This window comes from Neovison vison, chromosome 9, assembly GCF_020171115.1.
Source record: "Neovison vison isolate M4711 chromosome 9, ASM_NN_V1, whole genome shotgun sequence".
Lineage (NCBI taxonomy): Eukaryota > Metazoa > Chordata > Mammalia > Carnivora > Mustelidae > Neogale > Neogale vison.
The window spans coordinates 97,787,293-97,805,090 of NC_058099.1; the positions used below are offsets into that span (position 1 = coordinate 97,787,293).

Sequence of the window (17,798 nt, forward strand, 5' to 3'; positions counted from 1 at the left end):
CTTTTGTTTTCACTGATCTTTTTCTGTTGATTGTCCTATTTCACTCGGCTCAGTTCTCTTTACTATCTCCTTCTGTCTACTGCGTTCAGGTTTGGATTCTCTAATTTCTTTGTGTATAAATGTTCATAGTACTTTATTGTTATCCTTTGTATTTCTGTCAAGTCAGAAGTAATTCCCCATCTTCATTTCTGATTTTTAGTACTGTACTCCTGAAAAATCAGTAGTTTCTGATTTTTCATAGTGTAAAGGTCTGTCATTTTGTTGATCTTTCCAAAGAAACAACTTCAGGTTCTGTTGATTTTTCTCCATTTTTCCCCGTGGAAAAGAGGGCAATTCAACCAAAGGTCTATCTTCAAGCTGGCGCTGTCGTTTCCAACTCTGGGAACCTATCAGGAGTTGGGGTGAAAACCACTGCAGATAGATGGAATTAGAGGGCATTATGCTAAGTGAAATAAGTCAATGAGAAAAAGACAATTATCATAGGATGTGACAGGAGGAATTTGAGAAACAAGACAGAGGATCATAGGGGACAAGGGAAAATGAAACAAGACGAAACCAGAGAGGGAGATAAACCACAGAGACTCAATCTCGGGAAACAAATGAGGGTTGCTCCAGTGGAAGGGGGTGGGAGAGAGAGGGTGGCTGGGTGGTGGACACTGGGGAGGGTGTGTGCTGTGGTGAGTGCTGTGCACTGTGGAAGACTGATGATGAACCACAGACCTGTACCCCTGAAAACAATACACTGTATATTAATTAAACACACACACAACACTGCAGGGGGCTGGAGGTGGTGGTGGGAATGTAGACACACAGCACACGCCCTCTTCGAAAGGAAAGCCAAGCACGTGGCCTTCCATGGCCAACTGACCCCCCACGCCCCCCTATCAAGAGACTGCCACTCCATCCCTGAAACGAAGAACCATGTGTGCACAAACCCAGAGCACGCTGCGAGGCAGAGAAGGCCTCAGCACCTGTGCTTGTGAGTCAAACACCCCAAATGACAGGATTGGGCCAGAGCCACAATGCCCCCCACACAAGTGGCAGCCAAGGGCTGGATGGCACCTGCCCTGCCCGGCCCACTGCCAGCATCCCCTCCTCCAGGGTCCTGGTGGGGCAGCATGGGCCAGCAGGGGAGGAAGAGTCCTTTTAGCTACTGAATTAGAAAAATGAGTCTCTTTTGAAGAGGTTTCAAGCTGAACGCGGGTTCCAGCAGCTGCTACACAAGCCAGATGGAACCATGAGAGGAAGGGGCCCTGCAGACCACAAGGCAAGAGCAGACTGGGGAGAGGGAGGTGTGCTGGGACTGGCCTCAGACAGCGACCTGAGGTCTGGGCAGTCCCCTGGGCCTGACTGAGGCTGTCAGACGAATGCTGCCGGAGTGTCCCCAGGACACCCTGTCCCCTCAGCCAGAATCTGCCCCTAAGATCACAGCAGGACAAGCTCAGTGTTCCTCACAGGCATTCCTACAGGTGAACATGGCTACGCATCCCTGAGTTCACAGACCAAGAGTGTGGACAGCAAAGGACCCCACATTATCCAAATCTCTGCTTCCTGAGAGAGGACAGTGTGAAGGCGATGTGCTCTCGCTGCCACACCGCTGGGGCTCGGGACACCTGTGGGCCATTGCCAGAGGCATCCCACACCTCCCCTCCTGCCCGAACCTCCAGAAACGGGCCCCAGGCTGTGTCCACTTCCTACCACCAGCGTTCACAGATAGGCCGGTTTTCGTGTTTTAGGCACTGCAGTTACGATGCACTGCTGGCCCCACAGTCACCTGGAGCCGAGGGTCCGAGCAGCCACAGAGAACAAGTCTTGTGCTTTTGTATTATTCTTTATTTATTGGTCCTACCAACGTGACCCTTACCAGGCCCACTGTTCCTATGTGCACTGGCTTTGCAGACATTCGTGCCGTTCACCCGCGTCCCAAGTTGAGACCGAATGCTCCGTCCTACTCCTTTTCCATGCTCTGCCTTATTTTCTCAGAAATCTGAAGGCATTTTTTGTTTGTTTGTTAGGGTCTGTGTAAAGGTTCCTTGGCAGGAGAACATGCATATGATCTTAAAATAAAGACAACATTTCTGACACTAAGGTAATGCACAGAAAAAAAAATACAGTACTCAGACATCATTGCAAATAAATACCCCATACAGATGAAGTCATCGTAAATGTAACATTATTTCTTATGAACCAACACTGTAATAGAAGGTAAAAATAGGGGTCCCTATAACTAGGAATAAGAAATGCTTATTCCAGGAAACAGAATTCTTTTATTCTTGCTACTTAAATATTATTATAATTTGTCCTTTATTTTGGAGAAGGGAAGACACTTTCTTCCTCTGTGAGTACCAATTTTACCGTAAGCGCAGCCTCACTCAGCACACCCGACAGGACACAGCCCTGGGTTGCTGAGGAGCTATACCGAGTTCTGTTTCCTGAAATGAACAGTGATTAGTGACACCAAGCAAGAGAACATAGAACGTCTCTTCCTCACAGCTGCAGAGTCCTACGGCTAGCCTCGCCCCAGCGCACGGGGCCCACAGCGCCGGCGCCCCTGCCTCCTGCTCTTCGCAAACGTGGCACGCTGTTCGCGCCGCCTGCTTAGCTGGTCCCCCAGGTCCATCTGGTTCCCAAAGCACACTCAATGCGTGTGTGTTCACGTTCCTTCTCTCAGCCCCTGAATTTGCAAGGATCTGCACGGTGAAGAATCACTGACTAACAGAATTTCGCACAATTGCTGTTTTCTTTCCCTCGATGAAGATGCCCAGGCTCAGGCACGAAGGTGTGCGCCCGTTCACACCTCTTGGTCCACCCTGGCCTGCAACACTCCCACCCAGCTCTTCGCTATCCATGTCAGAGCCGAAACTACGCTGGGACACCTCCCTTAACTGATGAAGGCACTACTGGCAATGATTACTAACAAAAAGGTGTTGAAATAGAACACCCTAAAAATCGACGACTGTAGGATTTTCTAAGTGTACCACAATTTGGCACAACAACCAGAGTAACAAAACAATTCCAATTTGGAATTTCACTGGAACAGTTGTATAAAATTCTGTTAATCAGTCATGCTTCACAATGTCCCAAAACCCAGAAGATTCTGGAATTTGTAGGTAATACTACTCACTCAATAATTTATCTTTTTGTTTTCAAGTGCCTATTACTGTTTAACCAGAGCAAAGGTCAAGTTTTCTTCTTGTTACATTGAACTATTCCTAAGAATAATAATAATACGATATGAAAAACCCCAGAATTGGAATACCCTGGATTTCTTAATGAACATGGCATTTAGAATCTGTAATTTCAAACATGAACCGTAATGCCGTGTAACACAAAGGCTGCTGACCACAGCGCGGACACGCATCGCTGAGCTCCTTGCCGGGTCGAGGCCTCCATCTAAACAGTCTAGAGCTACATGCTAGGAAAACACATCCATGCCACGTGCCGATGTCAGATCAACACGGCGGGAGCTAAGGCGGAGCACTACAGGACCACGAGACAGACCACGGCATCTGAGACCGTCTCTATGGGAGGGATTAAGGAAGCAAATATAGTATCAAAATATCAAAAGTGCACAGGTTGATCGGATAAAAAAAGGGCGTCTGTAGCAGGGAGCCCCGGTGTTGAGTGTTTCTAGCGGGTTTCTAAGCAAGCCTGGTGGCCGCTGTCCGAGCGGGTTCTTCAGCGCTGCACAGAGGCCTTCCAGGCAGCAGCTGGCGGCATTCTCAGCATTAAAGCTTTTTTCTCTCTGCCATTAAACACTCAGGGAATGCTAACTTGGAAAGAACTGCAGTGGCATATCCAAACACGTTTCTAAGTGGACTTTTAGGCTGCCCTTCCTTCCTCGGCGTGGGCCCGCGGGAGGGGGAGGGGCTGCAGTGTGACAGGGCCGCGGCCGGGTCCTCCCGGCAGCTACTCTACAGCTGGAAACGGGAGAAAACAAGACAGCGTTAGAACCAGCACCGCTCAGACGACCGCCGCCCGGGCTGGGGCAGGAGTGGTGCGTTAGTGGGCGGCAGAGAAGACCTGCGTGTGTTAGGAGGCGCCGCCAGCCCCACTGCCTCAGGGAGAGCCTGCAAGCAGGAGCGCAGCGGCAAGAAGCGGCGGGCGGGGCCGGCGGGCGGCCAGGGCCCCGGGAGACCTGCCTGCAGAGGGAGCGGCCCGGCCCCTCCTCGGCTGGGAGAGGGATCCGAGACCCAACGGCCCATCAGCAAAGCAGCCTGGTCCTGGGGACTGGCACGGCCGGGCCCGCCATCCCCCTACTCTGGTTGTCTGCCAAGCCCACCGCGGTCTGTGCAGTGCCTTGAGTCTGCTGGGGACCGAGACGCGCCTGGGAACGGAGGCGAGAGCTGTATCGGGGCAACACAAACCCCCCTGGGCATGGAGAGATCAGGCAAGGAGCCCTTCAGGGAAAGACAGAAGCCTCGGGTCCTGCGGCCCCCAGGGAAACAGGAAGAGAAATACTGCAAAGGAACGTGGGACCTCAGGTGGCCGTGGACGCCAGCGCTGGGAATGGAGAGCCCTACAGCTGCCTATGCTGCCTGTCCCCACATCTGCAACTGCACTGATGAGGGGACGCGCCACCTGCGTGCGCAGCAAGCCCCGGGCACGCGGGGCTCCCTCTCCACGCTGGGCTGGGCTCTGGCCACAGAGTGGGAGTCCCTAGTCCCAGGCCATCCACTGGAGGTTTCTAGAGCCCTGCTCTGGGGGTGTGTGATGATGAGCAGAGGCTGCAGAAACCTGCCACGAAGGCTGCGACACCCTAAGTACAAAACGATGGGGTTCCTGTGAGAACAGGATTTGGCCAGGCACTTACAAAGTTTTTCTCAAGGAAAAAACCCCAGGCCTTGGGCCTACCAATATGTCACCTCACAGGCCACCAAACGGGTGTGCAGATCTCAGAAGAGAGGCTGAGCTCTGGGCCTCACGAGCATGAGCTGTGCCCTGTGCATGCACGTGCCCGGACTGGAGGACGCAGGAGTCAGGGCTACTGTTTCTCTGGGCTTGGGGAGGGAACTGTGTCCTGAATGTGCTGTGCAGTGAGATACCGCATAAACCACAAAGGAATTCTCTCTGTGAACTGTGCCAAGCTTGGCGCGGCCCCTGATGCTGCGCCTGGCACCGGGCCGGACCCGCTAACGCCGCTGCATTAGACACGTGCAGAGAACATGCAAGTTTCAATTCGGGTTCTGCTCCCCCCCACCCCAGCAGGGGCCAATGGCACACAGACCCTGGGAAGCCACGTGTGTGCTAGGACACATCACTCGGACCCCCCGACACCCCCTCCCCCACCAGGAGAGCAGCTGCTGTGAAGGGTGAGAACAGACACAAAGCTCACAGGGTCCAGGTGGAACAGCACGCCGCCTCGGCCACATCCTTCCCTCTGTGCGTTAGTCACGGTTAAGACCAGCCTAGCACCGCGGTCCCACTGCTGCTGGGTTAGTGGAGGTCAAGCGGACAGGTGACGTGCGGCAGGGTAGCTGCAGCGGCGGCCCCGTGGCCCTAATCGCAGTAAACGTTATACTTCTCGCCACAGACCACCTGCGTGGTGAGCCCGGCGCCCTCGGCCCTGTCGCTGGCACAGGCACAGGTGTGACTTACGCTCGGGGTGCCCGGCTTGGCCTTGGAGGCGGCCTTGGCGCGGCCCCGCCGGGTCTGCTCGTGGTCCAGCTCGAGCAGCTCCAGCCGCTGGGTGAGCGCCAGCTTCTGCTGGATGGCCATGCGCAGCAGGGAGTTGAGAGTCTTCTTCTCGTCCTCCGCGGCCGCCAGCTGCCGCTGCATCTCGTCCAGCTGTGTGATGTACTCGTCACACCTGTGGGGGCGCCGGAGGCGAGAGCATGGCAGCAGCGGCCGGCAGAGCACCCCGCACGGCACACGCAGCGGCCGGCAGAGCACCCCGCACGGCACACGCAGCGGCCGGCAGAGCACCCCGCACGGCACACGCAGCGGCCGGCAGAGCACCCCGCACGGCACACGCAGCGGCCGGCAGAGCACCCCGCACGGCACACGCCGTGGAGGACCCACCCAGAGCGCACAGAGGGCAAGGGGACTCAGCGGCCGGCTGGAAGGACGCGCCTGCCTCTCAGAGGTTCGGCTTCCTCTGGGAAGGGCTCCCCAGCTGGTTTTCAGTAACGGGAGATGGCAGCTGCTCTGCCAACTTCCAGAAGGCTAAGGGGCACCCAGCCCTCACAGGTAAACCGAAAGGCAGGACCTGCCTTGTTTCCGGATCACTGTGCACAGTAGGTGCTGAGTTAAGCACCAGATGACCCACCAGAGCCTGGGAAAAGCACATATAGATGTGACCCTTCTTGTCATCTCCTTATCTGGGACCTATGTCCCCTCTCTCCATGGAGCTGGAGAGAAACACCCACTCCAGGTCTGCCCCTGAGGGAGGCAGTGGAGGGCGAGCCCATCCCTCACTCCACCTGCCATGGTCCTCCCTCCTGCAATTCTGTGATCTCAGCTGCATTTGAGATGCCAAGTTGTTAAATGAAACCAATTACAAAACTGAGAGTCACCACGTCACCCACATGGTGAGAGACCGACTGTGGGGTCCTTTCCAAGGTCTTTGACCAGGAGAACAGGGAGCCTTCAGGGAAGCCTGGAACTTTCTTTCCTCATCTCTGCAACCTCCTATAGCACGAAGAGCAACAGGCCTTGATTTGGGTTCCAACCCCATCTAACCATAGCCTTAGCCTCCCCGGCTTAAGAAGGACCTGCCTGGACCATCGTGGGCCCGTCCCATCCCTGGTGCCTGCCTAAGACCAGCCCCTGTGGGTAGTGCAAACACCCAAAAGCAAGGCCCAGAGCAGCCTCCTGCTCTGACTTCCTGGGGGAGGTGGATGGGTGCCTATGTCCACAGCTGGCTGCCCTCCCCAGCTTAATCCCTGGCCAGCAGGTCCGATGGGGCACCCCAGGACCACGTCACTGCCAGGCAGGGACACTTCCTTGTGTCCTTGTGAATCTACAAACTTCCTGCGGAGTTCTGGGGAGCTAACTATACTCGGTATCAGCCTCAGCCCGCACCCCCCTTTGACCTCGTGCCTCCAGCCCGGCCTCTGGGCCCTGGGCTCTCAGCCTCTGCCGCCAGCCCCGTCCTCTTGCGAGCGGAGTGCAGACGACACTGCAGGTGACAGCCCTGTGGGCCTTCAGCAGCGGCAGGGGTGGAGCCCCCCGCAGGGCCTGACCCCGGGCCCGCTGGCAGGAGCCGTGGGAAGTACCTGGTGGCGAACATGGCGCGCAAGGAGGAGAAGGTGGCCGCATCCTCCTTGAGGGCCTTCAGCTCGTTGCGCAGCTTCATCATGGTCTCGGTCACCATGGCCTTCTCGTTCTCATACTTGCTCTTCAGATTGGCCAGGGCCACCTCAGCCGTCTGGGGGTCAGAAACACGAAGGGCAGGGGCTTGAGAAACACGGGTCCCTGCCGAGGCCCAGGGAGGGAGGAGCCCCGCCCGCCCAGCCGCACACCTGCTTGTTGGCCTTGAGCACGGTGCGCAGCGTGGTGATCTGCTCCCGCTTGGTGCTCAGGAGGGACTTCAACTTGAGAATCTCCTCCATGAGCGCCTCCCGGTCCTTATCTGCAGCGGGGCCCAGCTCCTGGGAGGCCAGGCGCTGCCGCGACAGCTCTGTGGTGCGGTCCACGGCCGCCTGCAGGTGCCTGATCTGGTCGCGGATGATGGCGATCAGGTTGTAGATGTTCATGGGCTCCCGACGCGGGTCACTCAAGGGCGAGGGCAGAGAGGGGCTGGGCGAGGGGCTGCTGTCCCCCGCGCCACCCTCTGTGGCCGGCGGCCCTTTGGGCAGGACGGGTGAGCGGCGCCCGCGGGCCTCGGGGCTGCAGCGGCCGGCGCCAGCCGGGCCCTCTCGGTAGTAGTCCAGCACCACGCGGGTGGGCGTCTCGTTGTTACACATGCACACGTGGTGGTAGAGGTTGGCCAGCTCCTCACTGAAGGTCACCAGCTCGTCCTGGGCCACGCTCAGGCTGCCCTGCGTCTCACCCGCGACATCACTCACCTTCTTCAGCTCTGCCTGCAGCCGGGCCAGCAGCTCGCGGTCCTGGCGGCTGGCCTTCTCCAGCAGGGAGACCTTCTCTGTGAGCGCCTGGCTCTCGGCCTCGTGCTGGCCCTTCTCCTCTGCGTGCCGGGCCTCACCAGCCTCATGCTCACTGCGCAGGGCTTTCAGCTGCTCGCGGAGCTCACCTGCCTCCGCCAGGGCCACACGGTACTTGCAAGCCAGGATCTCAGGCCCGTTGATGTCCACCTCGTAGTAGTCACCGTCCTCGTGGCTGTCACGCTCCTTCTCGCTGTCCAGGGCCGTCCGCCGCTCCTTGCCAGCCTGCAGGCGCCGCAGGGCGGTGAGGTTCTCCGTGAGGCGGCTCACCTCCTCATGCTGCTCTGAGAGGGCTCCCCGCGCCTGCTCCAGCTGCTTCTGCGTGTCCTGCAGCGTGGTCAGCAGGCCCACCTTCTCCCGCTCCATCTGCAAGAGCACAGGAGGCCCGTCAGCAGCCCGCAGGACCCCCAGGACAGACCCAGTGATGACCCCGCCTGTGCCACAGCGATCACCCTGCAGGTCTCTGTGACGTGGGCAATGTGTGGAGCCTTGAGGGGCCCTCCCAGCCTGGAAGCTTGCGGAGCTGAGACGGCCCTCCTTGGAGATGTGTGCCAGCCAGGGGCGGGCCATGGTGTAGACGCCAGGAGACCTGACATGATGCAGCGTGGGAGGCTGCACGTGGGCCCGTGAAGGGGCACGAGGAAACCCAGGGAACCCTGGGCCAGGCCCAGACTGCCACCTCATCACCAGGACCCTCCTCCTTGGGGCACCTCCCCTGCAACTCTGCACTGTCACTACAGCAACAACGTGGCCTTTACAGTAAACACCGGTAAGAGGGGGCGTGCGCACCCCCAAGGCCCCGGCGCTGTGATGACCCCGGCCGCCCGCACCTGCATCAGCTGCTGCTTCAGCTTCTGGATCTCAGAGATGTTGAGCTCGCTGAGGAGGTCGGACACCAGGCTGGGGGAGGGTGGGGCGAGGCCGTCCTTGGAGGGCGTGGAGGTCCTGTTGTCTGGGGGCAGCTTGGCCAGGCCACCATGCTCAAAGCCGTTGGCCAGGGCCTCGGTGTCGTCGCTGAGCTTGAGGCCGTCCAGGGAGACGTGCAGGTGGCTGGTGTAGAGGGAGTCGTTGATGCTCATGTAGTGGGACAGCTCCTTGCGCAGGCTGAGCTTCTGCTCTCGCTCCGTCTTCAGGGTCTCCAGCGCCTCCTCCAGCTGCCGCTCCGAGATCTCCTTGAGCCTGATGGCGTCCTCCAGCTGGCTGTTGAGGTACTCGGTCTCCTCCTCCAGACGCTTGATCTCATGCTTGAGGCCTTCAAACTCCACCTGGAAAGACAGGGACGCTGGCCTGTGCCCATACGAGGGGGACATACAGGCGTGTGGCCACCGCAGCAAGGGCCGCTGGACGCTCGGGGGCTCTGGGTCCCGTGCACCTGCTGCTGGCAGAGCCGGAGACACGACCGGACCCGGAACACACGCATCCCTGCTGCACGCGGCTCGGGTCACTTGAAACGGCAGCACACACACACTGGCTGGAAATTCCAGAGCTACTTCATGAACATGAATAGTTGGTTAAATATTCTAAGAAACCTAAAACACGTGATCAACGCCCCTGCAAGGACCATCACTTCTAATCCTCTCTGCAAGCAGAAGCAGGAGTGCCGCCACGGAGGAGGGACAAGCCGCAGCCGCCTGGCACCCGACCCGGAGGCACCCCCGTGGGAGCAGCAGACGATCCGGAGTCACACGGACTGAAGCCGTGTCTGCGGGTGGACAAGGGAGGTGTCTGCAGAGGAGGCTACAGGGAATTTTTTTTTAAAAGGTTTTATTTATTCATTAGACAGACAGAGATCACAAGTAGGCAGAGAGGCAGGCAGAGAGAGAGGAGGAAGCAGGCTCCCTGCTGAGCAGAGAGCCCGATGCGGGACTCGATCCCAGGACCCTGAGATCATGACCTGAGCGGAAGGCAGAGGCTTTAACCCACTGAGCCACCTAGGCGCCCCAGAGGCTACAGGGAATTTCTGAAAGTATTTACCCTTCTGTTATATTGGTGCAAGAAATGAAGAACACAACCCAGGGGCAGGGAGGCCGGGGAGGGAACTGGACTCCACCATCTGCCTCAGTTTCCTTGTCTCAGGACACTTGTGCATGACCACTGATGTGCAGTGTCACAGCAGGCCTGCTGTTGACATACACACATGAACCCAGGCCTTCCCATGCAAGATTCAAACATCCAGGGCGCTGAGCATTGGGGTTGCTGAGAAAAGGTCCCCCAGCCCCACCCTGCAGAGCTGTAGTGCCTGGAGAGGTAGGCGGCAAGTGTAGGCCTTCAGGGATCTCACGTGGGTGTTCTGTTACCAGTGGAGGTGACCCTCCTGACCCCATCACAGCCTAAGGTGACCCTACCTGTTGTTGGGGTTATCTGAGTGCAGGAGGGAAGAGCTCGGACCTCTCCCTACTGCTCCTCAGTGCCCATCGTTCTACCCGGGGGGCCACTAGGGCAAACTGCTGTGGGAGAGAGGGGCCTGGACACCCCGCCTCCTGGGGTTCGGGTGTCTCCTCTGCATCACCTTCTGTATTTTTTTCCCACTTTTGCTGACTGGGATGCCTTGGCCAGGCTAGCAGTCAGCCAATACTACAGGCAGAGACCTCATTCTCATGGTCCAGGAGAAGCCGGGTCCTGCCCCCACACCCCTTAGTCCACAGCAATGTGCTGTGTGGCCCTGGGCTTGGCTATGGGAAAGGAGGCAGGGAAACGCCTGCAGACCACAGACCCGCAAAGCAAGGGGCAGGGGCTGCAGCCGGGACACTTGCCTGGTTCTGCCTGAGCACAGACACCTGCTTCTGCAGGCTGATGTTCTCCTCCTCCAGCTCCGAGTAGTCCTGCAGCAGGCGGGCCTCTCGGAACTTATACTCCTTGATGTCATCCCGCAGGCGGCCACGCTGCGTCTCCACGTTCTGGTTGATCTGCCAAGAGGAAGGTGGGTGTGGGCAGCTGGCCACAGCTGGTCCCACTGGCGCTGGCAGCCATGTAGCTGTGCCAGGACCTGGCTGGGTCCCTTGACCTCAGTCCCTGTGACATTCTGGGCTGTCCTGTATGTGACAGGACATTTCGTAGCTCCCTCCCACACTGACAACTAGAATGGTTTCCAGACGTCGCTGACATCCCTGGGGGCAGAAATGATCCCTAGACAAACTATCTCCCACCTGTCCTGTTGCCGCACTCCAGGTGGCATCTGGTTCCTCAGGCCAGCACCACCGCACTGGGCCCTCCCCTCTGCCTTCGCTCCTCGCGAACTGGCCTCTCCACTGTGCTGGGGCTTTGTAGACAAGACCCCAAGACTCCACGCAGGTACACGCGTGCCAGCAACGCTGGATGGTTAAGATGAAACGGGACCAAAGAAGGAAACCATGAAAGCAACAGAAAGGGGGAGTCATCCGGTGTCAAGCACCTGAAAACTCACTACATGAGTCTCTGGCAAAGTGACCCAAGGCGATGGCCAAGAGCGACGCCAGAACGCACACACAGCACGGGACAGGCTGAAGAAAAGTCAAGAATCACCCAGAAAGCAAAACTCCTGTTGAACAGGCAAAAATATGCAAAATGATACAGTCCAAGCGGCAACGCGAGAAAACACGGTCACTCACTGGAGAGGCAGCTGGAAATCCCTGACAAAGCCCCACACACAAGCTCAGGGCTCGCACAGCCTTGTTTGCTGCCCTTGTTAACTGTCAGGGTTAACGTCTGTGGCAACGTGGCGAGGCCCCCACATCCACGCACTTGGGCAAACGCCAGTCCAGACGCCACCACGCTGGATACAGGCCAGAGTGACGTCTGATCAGCACCGAGAGAAGCCGAGCACCCTCCGCGACGGGCCTCCTCCCATCGGTTCCAAGCCCCAAAGAAAAGACTAGAATGCTCTGGAAAGAGGAATTTGGCCTCCAGACGCCTTCAGACTCCAGTTGTAACCTCAGCTCTTCCCTGGGTGTCTAGGCACTGGCCCACCACCCTCAGTCACCTGAGCTAAATCCTTACACGAAGCAACCCTCTCCCCTCTCCCCTGCTGTGCGGCTCTGGAGCGCCTCCCTTACCGCCACAATCACGGACTCCTAAGAACCATGACCATGGGCCTGCCACGTCCACGTGGCTACAGCATGCCGGGTGCTCCCCACTTGTGGCCCAGCCCACCCCGGCCTGACGCACCTGCTCAGACCACCTGTCTGCTCCGCAGGGGAGGACCCAGGAGGTGGCACAGGGAGCACGGTCCCGAGCAAGATCCACTTCTCTTCTTCCAAACAGGCTTTACTTAAAGCTCAATAACCACCTTCAAACCCAAGGGCCCTGAGGTGGACAGAAACAGTAGATGGTGGCAGGGAGGAGGGGGTACACAGGCCAGCCTGGGCTCCCAGACCCTCCGAGCCCCAAAACCTGAACTCCAGACGGCATGTGGGGGCCCTGGTGCACTGAAGGCGCACCCAGCCTGTGTCCTTGACTGACACAGAACTCCCACCCTGCACGACAGTCCGTGGAACGTGCACGCGCCGCTGGTTCCGTCTGCTCCGGGCAGCGCGGTCACCCCTGCCCAGAGCACCTCCTCACTTCCCATGAACACCAGGCACGTGCCTGCTCTGCATCTCCAGAAATGCCCTGCCTACTCCGCCCTCTCTCACCTGGGGTGCAAGAGGTGCCCAAACACACGTGACACGACTGACACGGCCACCACTCGGGATGGAAGCCAGAGCCGGAACCCCGCAGCTACCTACCCTCCAGACCGCAGGAAGAGACACGAGGGGTAGCTCCCGCCACGGCCAGGACAACCTTCCCAACTCAGGGTGATGGGCCCACAGGGAGCCGCATCCCATCTTGCTCTGTTGCTAAAAATGACAACACAGCCTCCCATCACAAGCACCTGGGCTGACAAAGAGCAGGGGGCCCCAGGGGCGGAGAGGTCAGGGGCGCCAAGCTCCCAGATTGGCCCAGGACGCATGCGGCAGGTGAGGGCGCCGTCTGGGAACGCTGTCCAGATGCCTGCAGCAGACACAGCACCTCTGCCCAGCACACACCCAACTCTGAGGGCTCCGACGAGCTCCAACTGGCCACCACGTGCTTTGGTTTTCCCCCAAGTAAGCATCTGCTCCCAGACAGCCTGTCGATGGCAGCCTTATGATGGGCACAGGCAGTAAACACGTGACCCTCTGCCCCGACAGTGCAGGCCGGCTGGAGAAGGTGGATTCCTCGGGTTCCTCATCAGCAAACCCTCTCCATGCCCCTCAGTGCCCCCAGCCCGTCAGCATGCTCCCACCTCAGCCCCCAGGGGCCCTGAGGAGAACTTGGGAGCAGATACTCCCCTTCATTGAGGAAACCCTGAGGAGGCCCATGGGGAATGGCAGGCGGAACTTGCCCTGGACCAGATGGCTGTCCTCACACAGCCAGAGAAGCACCTTCAGGGCAGGAGGCACCGGTAGGTCAGGGCTGAGCCAGGCCTTTGTCCTTCCAGCCAGGGCTGTGCCCACCCTCCCTGTCCACCCCACGAAGGGAGGCACCCCAGGTGTGTGCATGTGCATGTTGCGGGAGCGAGGGGTGGAGGGAGAGGAGGGGAGTCATGGCTGGGAGACTCCCTGCCTGGAAGGTTCCAGAGCAGTGGTAATGCCCTAGGTCCTGGGTCCTACAGCCTGGGCCACAGCCGCAGGAGCGCCAGGAGAGAGAGGGAGGAAGGAGCGTCAGGAGAGGGAACCCAGGAACAAGCCTCACTTAGCGGCCTGTGACAACCACACAAGCCAATCAGAGGGACACAAAGGGGTCTCACAGGTGGTGACTCTCTCCTACAGGCGCTCCGCTGTACTTCCCTCTCCCTTTGTTCCAGTGGGTTCTAGGAAGGTGGTAAGCGATGACCCAGGCTGGACCTGCTGTCTCGGGGCAAACAGAGTCCTGTGATGGGCCCAGCCCTGCGGCTGCTGCCGCGACAGCAAGTGTCCACAGCTGTGCCATACGCACAGCAGCCGAGGCGTCTGTGAGACTGACACCTTACTGGAGTTCCCAGGAAGCCCCATGCCAACAGCCACCGGCATCAGAAGGGCCAGCTCTAAAAGGGGGTAGGCTGGGGTGGCAGGTGGGCCTGCCTGGGACGGAGCCACCTTCTCCTGGCTGGGCAGGGCCCCCTGAAGTGCCTGGGCAGGTTAAGTGTTCTCCGCGTGTAACTGCAGAGGCCAAGGCTCGGGTGAGCTTGCCCTGTGCAGGCTGTCCAGGAGACACCTGCCTCTCCACAGACAAGCCTTGCCCACCTGACCTCATCTCCTGGCGGGCTGCTGCACATCATACCCTGCTCCCCAGGAGGAACGAGCACGTCCTCATGGGACCCATTCCCTCAAGACCCACACAGGCCTCCCGGTCCTCCTCCTGTGTGGGGCTCCACCCCTGTGGCCTCTTCAATATACGCACGTCCCCTCCTCTTGCCTCTAGGCTATCTGCCCATGTGAAGTCCCCCCATCTCCCAGACCCTGGCGCCTGACAAGGCTGCCCCTGCCGCTAGCACCCGTCTGTGCTAGACGCCTCACCTCGTGACCAGACGCCTCGCTTCCTTCCAGCGGGCTCTGGGTGGCCCAACACCACCACAGCGGCAATCAAGCCTCTCCTGGCTTCTGCCCTGGGTGACAGGGAGCACAGATGTCTGCTGCGACAACTCTGTCCTTTATTCTGGGGCCCTAGACACATGGGGTCCACCAGGGCAGCAAGGACAGGGCCTGCCACGACAAAGAGATGCCCTGGCAGGGTGCCACAGGGCAGATGCGGCTGACCCCGCACCAACCCAGTCCCACCTCTCAAGAGTAGCCCCCACTTCTCTGGAAGGCCTTGGTGTGTGCACGAGACTGGACTCTGCCGCTAGCCAGCTGTGGCCGTGCCCAACTCCTGGGACTCTGCTTCTTCATATGCAAAAATGAGGCTCAAGGACACGTCCCAGGACAGATGCTAGCTGGGCCCACCCACACAACAGCACAGAAGTCAGAGGTCAGGACCCCAGAGCTGCTCCTTGGTTTCGCCATCCGTGAGATGAGGGAAGTACGTGGATGCCCACGGGCTCACCAAGAGGAGTTGTTCTGGGGCCGCTGAGGCTGTCCCATGAGCTAATAAGCACATCTGTTATACGGTCACATGACAGAGACCACTGGATGCCCCTGGAAGTCGACACTGGGGGCTAGACACAAGCTGACTGTCATGGGGGGTCTGGTCAGAGGACACACGGATGGCAGCAAGCCCAGGCACCAGGAGGGACAGCTATCGTCACGGAAGGGGTGTCCCCTGGGGTGACCCCGCACGACTTGCAGTGCATGTCCCACAAAAGCGGGTACGGGGCCGCACTTCTTGGGGACGGCGCTTGGTGTTGTGTTCCTGCAGTTCAGGCTCCTGAAGTAGGCCTGAGCCTCACGTGCCAGCCTCAGGGAAGGGAGGAGACGCCACATGCCCGCCCAGGACCAGCAGAAGAGTTCAGAACAGGGCAGACGGGGCTGGCGAGGGAGGGGAACCTGGTCTGAGCAGGGAGGAGTGGGGCTTACGGGGCAAGAAGCAGGGCCTGTGAGAGGAAGAGGAGGCTGAGGGTGCGTGGGGTGGGGTGGGCAGGCCTCCTCCTGAAGCACCAACCGGAAGAGCAGGAATCCCAGCCCCACCAAACCTGGTCTCACGAGGGACCAGCTGAGCTCATTTCCTGACGCACAAAGCCAGGAGTCAGCAGGTCCCCAGGGTGTTCCAGACAGCCAGACAAGCCCTTCTGGAAGAGGAGGAGAGTGGAATGAGCCCGGCCAGCAGAGGGGCCGAGGCCGCCTCAGTAAGGTCAAACCCTCCTCCTATCCCAAGGCGGGTGATCCCGCGGGAGGAAGTGAGACCACGCACTCCGGCTCCACGACGGGATCCACGCCAAGCTCCTCCCAGGCCCACAAGCCTCAGTGACCTCTGACCCCAACCAGGGGCAGTGACTGCTCCCCCTGCTGCCAGAACCTGGGCTCTGTCCCAGATCTCGCTGGAGTCCCCTCCTGGATCCACGGGACCCTGGCTGCTCCATACCCTGCCATCCGAAGCGTGAAACTGACAACCATCGCCCTCTGGTCACCTGTCACCCCTGAAGTAAACAGAAGGCCCTGAACAAGGGTCTCCCTGCGGCCCAGAACAAGGCCCCCTGCCCTTCTGGATGAGAACCCGGGGGTCCCGAGGCCATGGCCAGGACTCGCTCACACGGGCTCGTGGCCACACGCACTGGCCCTGTGGCTCGCCGCCCCCATCTTGAGGGCGGTGGCACCAGACACTCGCCCCCACCCCACCAGGCGCGCCCGTCACCTCCTTCAGCTCCTGCGCCACGGACACCAGGCGCTCGTTCTCCGACTGCGTGTTGGTGAGCACGTTCCGCAGCTGCTTCAGCTCGGTCTGCAGCTCCAGCACCTTGCGCACGTAGTACTGCTCCTTGGAGGCCGACTCCTGGATCAGACTCTCCTCCCGGCTCTCGCCGTCCGCCGCCACCTTCTTGTGGTTCGTGTGCGCCTGTCCAAATGCCTGTGCAGAGACCAGACGCTCGTAAGAGAGAGGCCGACGCTGGCCAGCCCTGTGGCAGGACACTCTGCTCACTCAAGTGCACACAAGCTGGACATTGGGACATTGGGGGAGGATGTGATGGGACACAGGCAGCTGGATGGGGGCCACTGGCCACTGGGGGGTATTGGACACCTAAGGGCCACACAGGCTGCAGGTGGGGGCAACAGGAAAGAGGAGCTGGGAGGGCTGATGGCCGAGGTGGGCCAGGCAGGGAAGGACCCGGACCCAGCACGGGGAGTGGCTGGGGGCCGAGAGAGACGAGGCGGATATGGGGTGCGCAGCAGAACAGCTCCTTTTGGGAGTCAGGCTGCTGACCCAAGGCCCAGGCAGGGGACTCCTACCCTAGAACCAGGGCAGGTCTGAGGCCCCCAACAGCACCCCTCTGCCCCACTCCAGATGGAGAAACTGAGGCTCAGGGAGGCACCCTTCCACTGCCTGATCCTGAGCACTCTATTCACCCATCCTGAGAGGCCACGGAGACCAGGGAGGCTTGGGAGTGTGTGAGACCAGGCCAGGGCCTAGGGATGGCACATGGCGTGAACCAGGATACTCAGAGCCAGTCAACAGACCAGGACCTGGGCAAAGAGCAGAAAGTACCAGACAGAAGGGAGAGGGCACTGCCACCCCAACTGTCAGATCCAGGAAGGGCTCTGGGCTGCAACAGGCAAGGGGGCCCTGCCCCCAGGCTCAGGGAGGAGCCCTCAAAGGGGAGCACAACCTGGCATGGTATAGCCAACCCAGTCCACAGCCTCGGTCCTGAGCTGGTTGTGGCCCCCACCCAGTGCCTCCGTCCAGCCACTCCGCACAGCCCCAGTCCCCAGGACACAACTCCCAGGGGCCTGTGTATGTCCCCCGCAGCGGCCCCCTTCCCAGTGGCCACCCTATGCAGATTCTCTATAGGGCTCCCGGCTCACCGAAGAAAAACAAAATCCAGGGAGGGCTACCAAAGAAGGAGTTGATGTGTTTATTTCTTGCAGAGAAACAAGGGCATTTTTACTTATTTGCTATTTGATAAGAAGTCCAGGAACTCTGAGAAAACAATTGGGAAAATATGCATAAAGATAAGGGTGTTCCCGTGCAGGATCCTTTCTGATATAAAAAATCAAGCCACGCCTGGGTGGCTTAGTCAGCTGAGGGGCTGCCTTCCCACCGGAGTTGTGATCTTGGGGCCCAGAA

At 59.3% G+C, this 17,798-nt stretch overlaps 1 protein-coding gene across 2 annotated transcripts in view; it reads right to left on the reverse strand.

Moving 5' to 3' along the window:
* Window positions 1-1,815: 1,815 nt before the first annotated feature.
* The window catches only part of BICD2 (BICD cargo adaptor 2), a 43,223-nt gene continuing 27,240 nt past the window's right edge, over window positions 1,816-17,798 (reverse strand). Inside the window, exons 2-8 of one of the 2 annotated variants that reach the window (XM_044266047.1) lie at window positions 16,371-16,583; window positions 10,859-11,011; window positions 8,936-9,370; window positions 7,464-8,471; window positions 7,218-7,369; window positions 5,599-5,809; window positions 1,816-3,920 (exon numbers count right to left, since the gene is read on the reverse strand). In XM_044266047.1, the coding sequence (XP_044121982.1) occupies window positions 3,915-3,920; window positions 5,599-5,809; window positions 7,218-7,369; window positions 7,464-8,471; window positions 8,936-9,370; window positions 10,859-11,011; window positions 16,371-16,583 (2,178 nt within the window). In that variant the 3' untranslated portion in view covers window positions 1,816-3,914. Of the gene's footprint in view, window positions 5,810-7,217; window positions 7,370-7,463; window positions 8,472-8,935; window positions 9,371-10,858; window positions 11,012-16,370; window positions 16,584-17,798 lie in introns of both variants that reach the window. The other variant, XM_044266046.1, reaches the window with a different exon arrangement.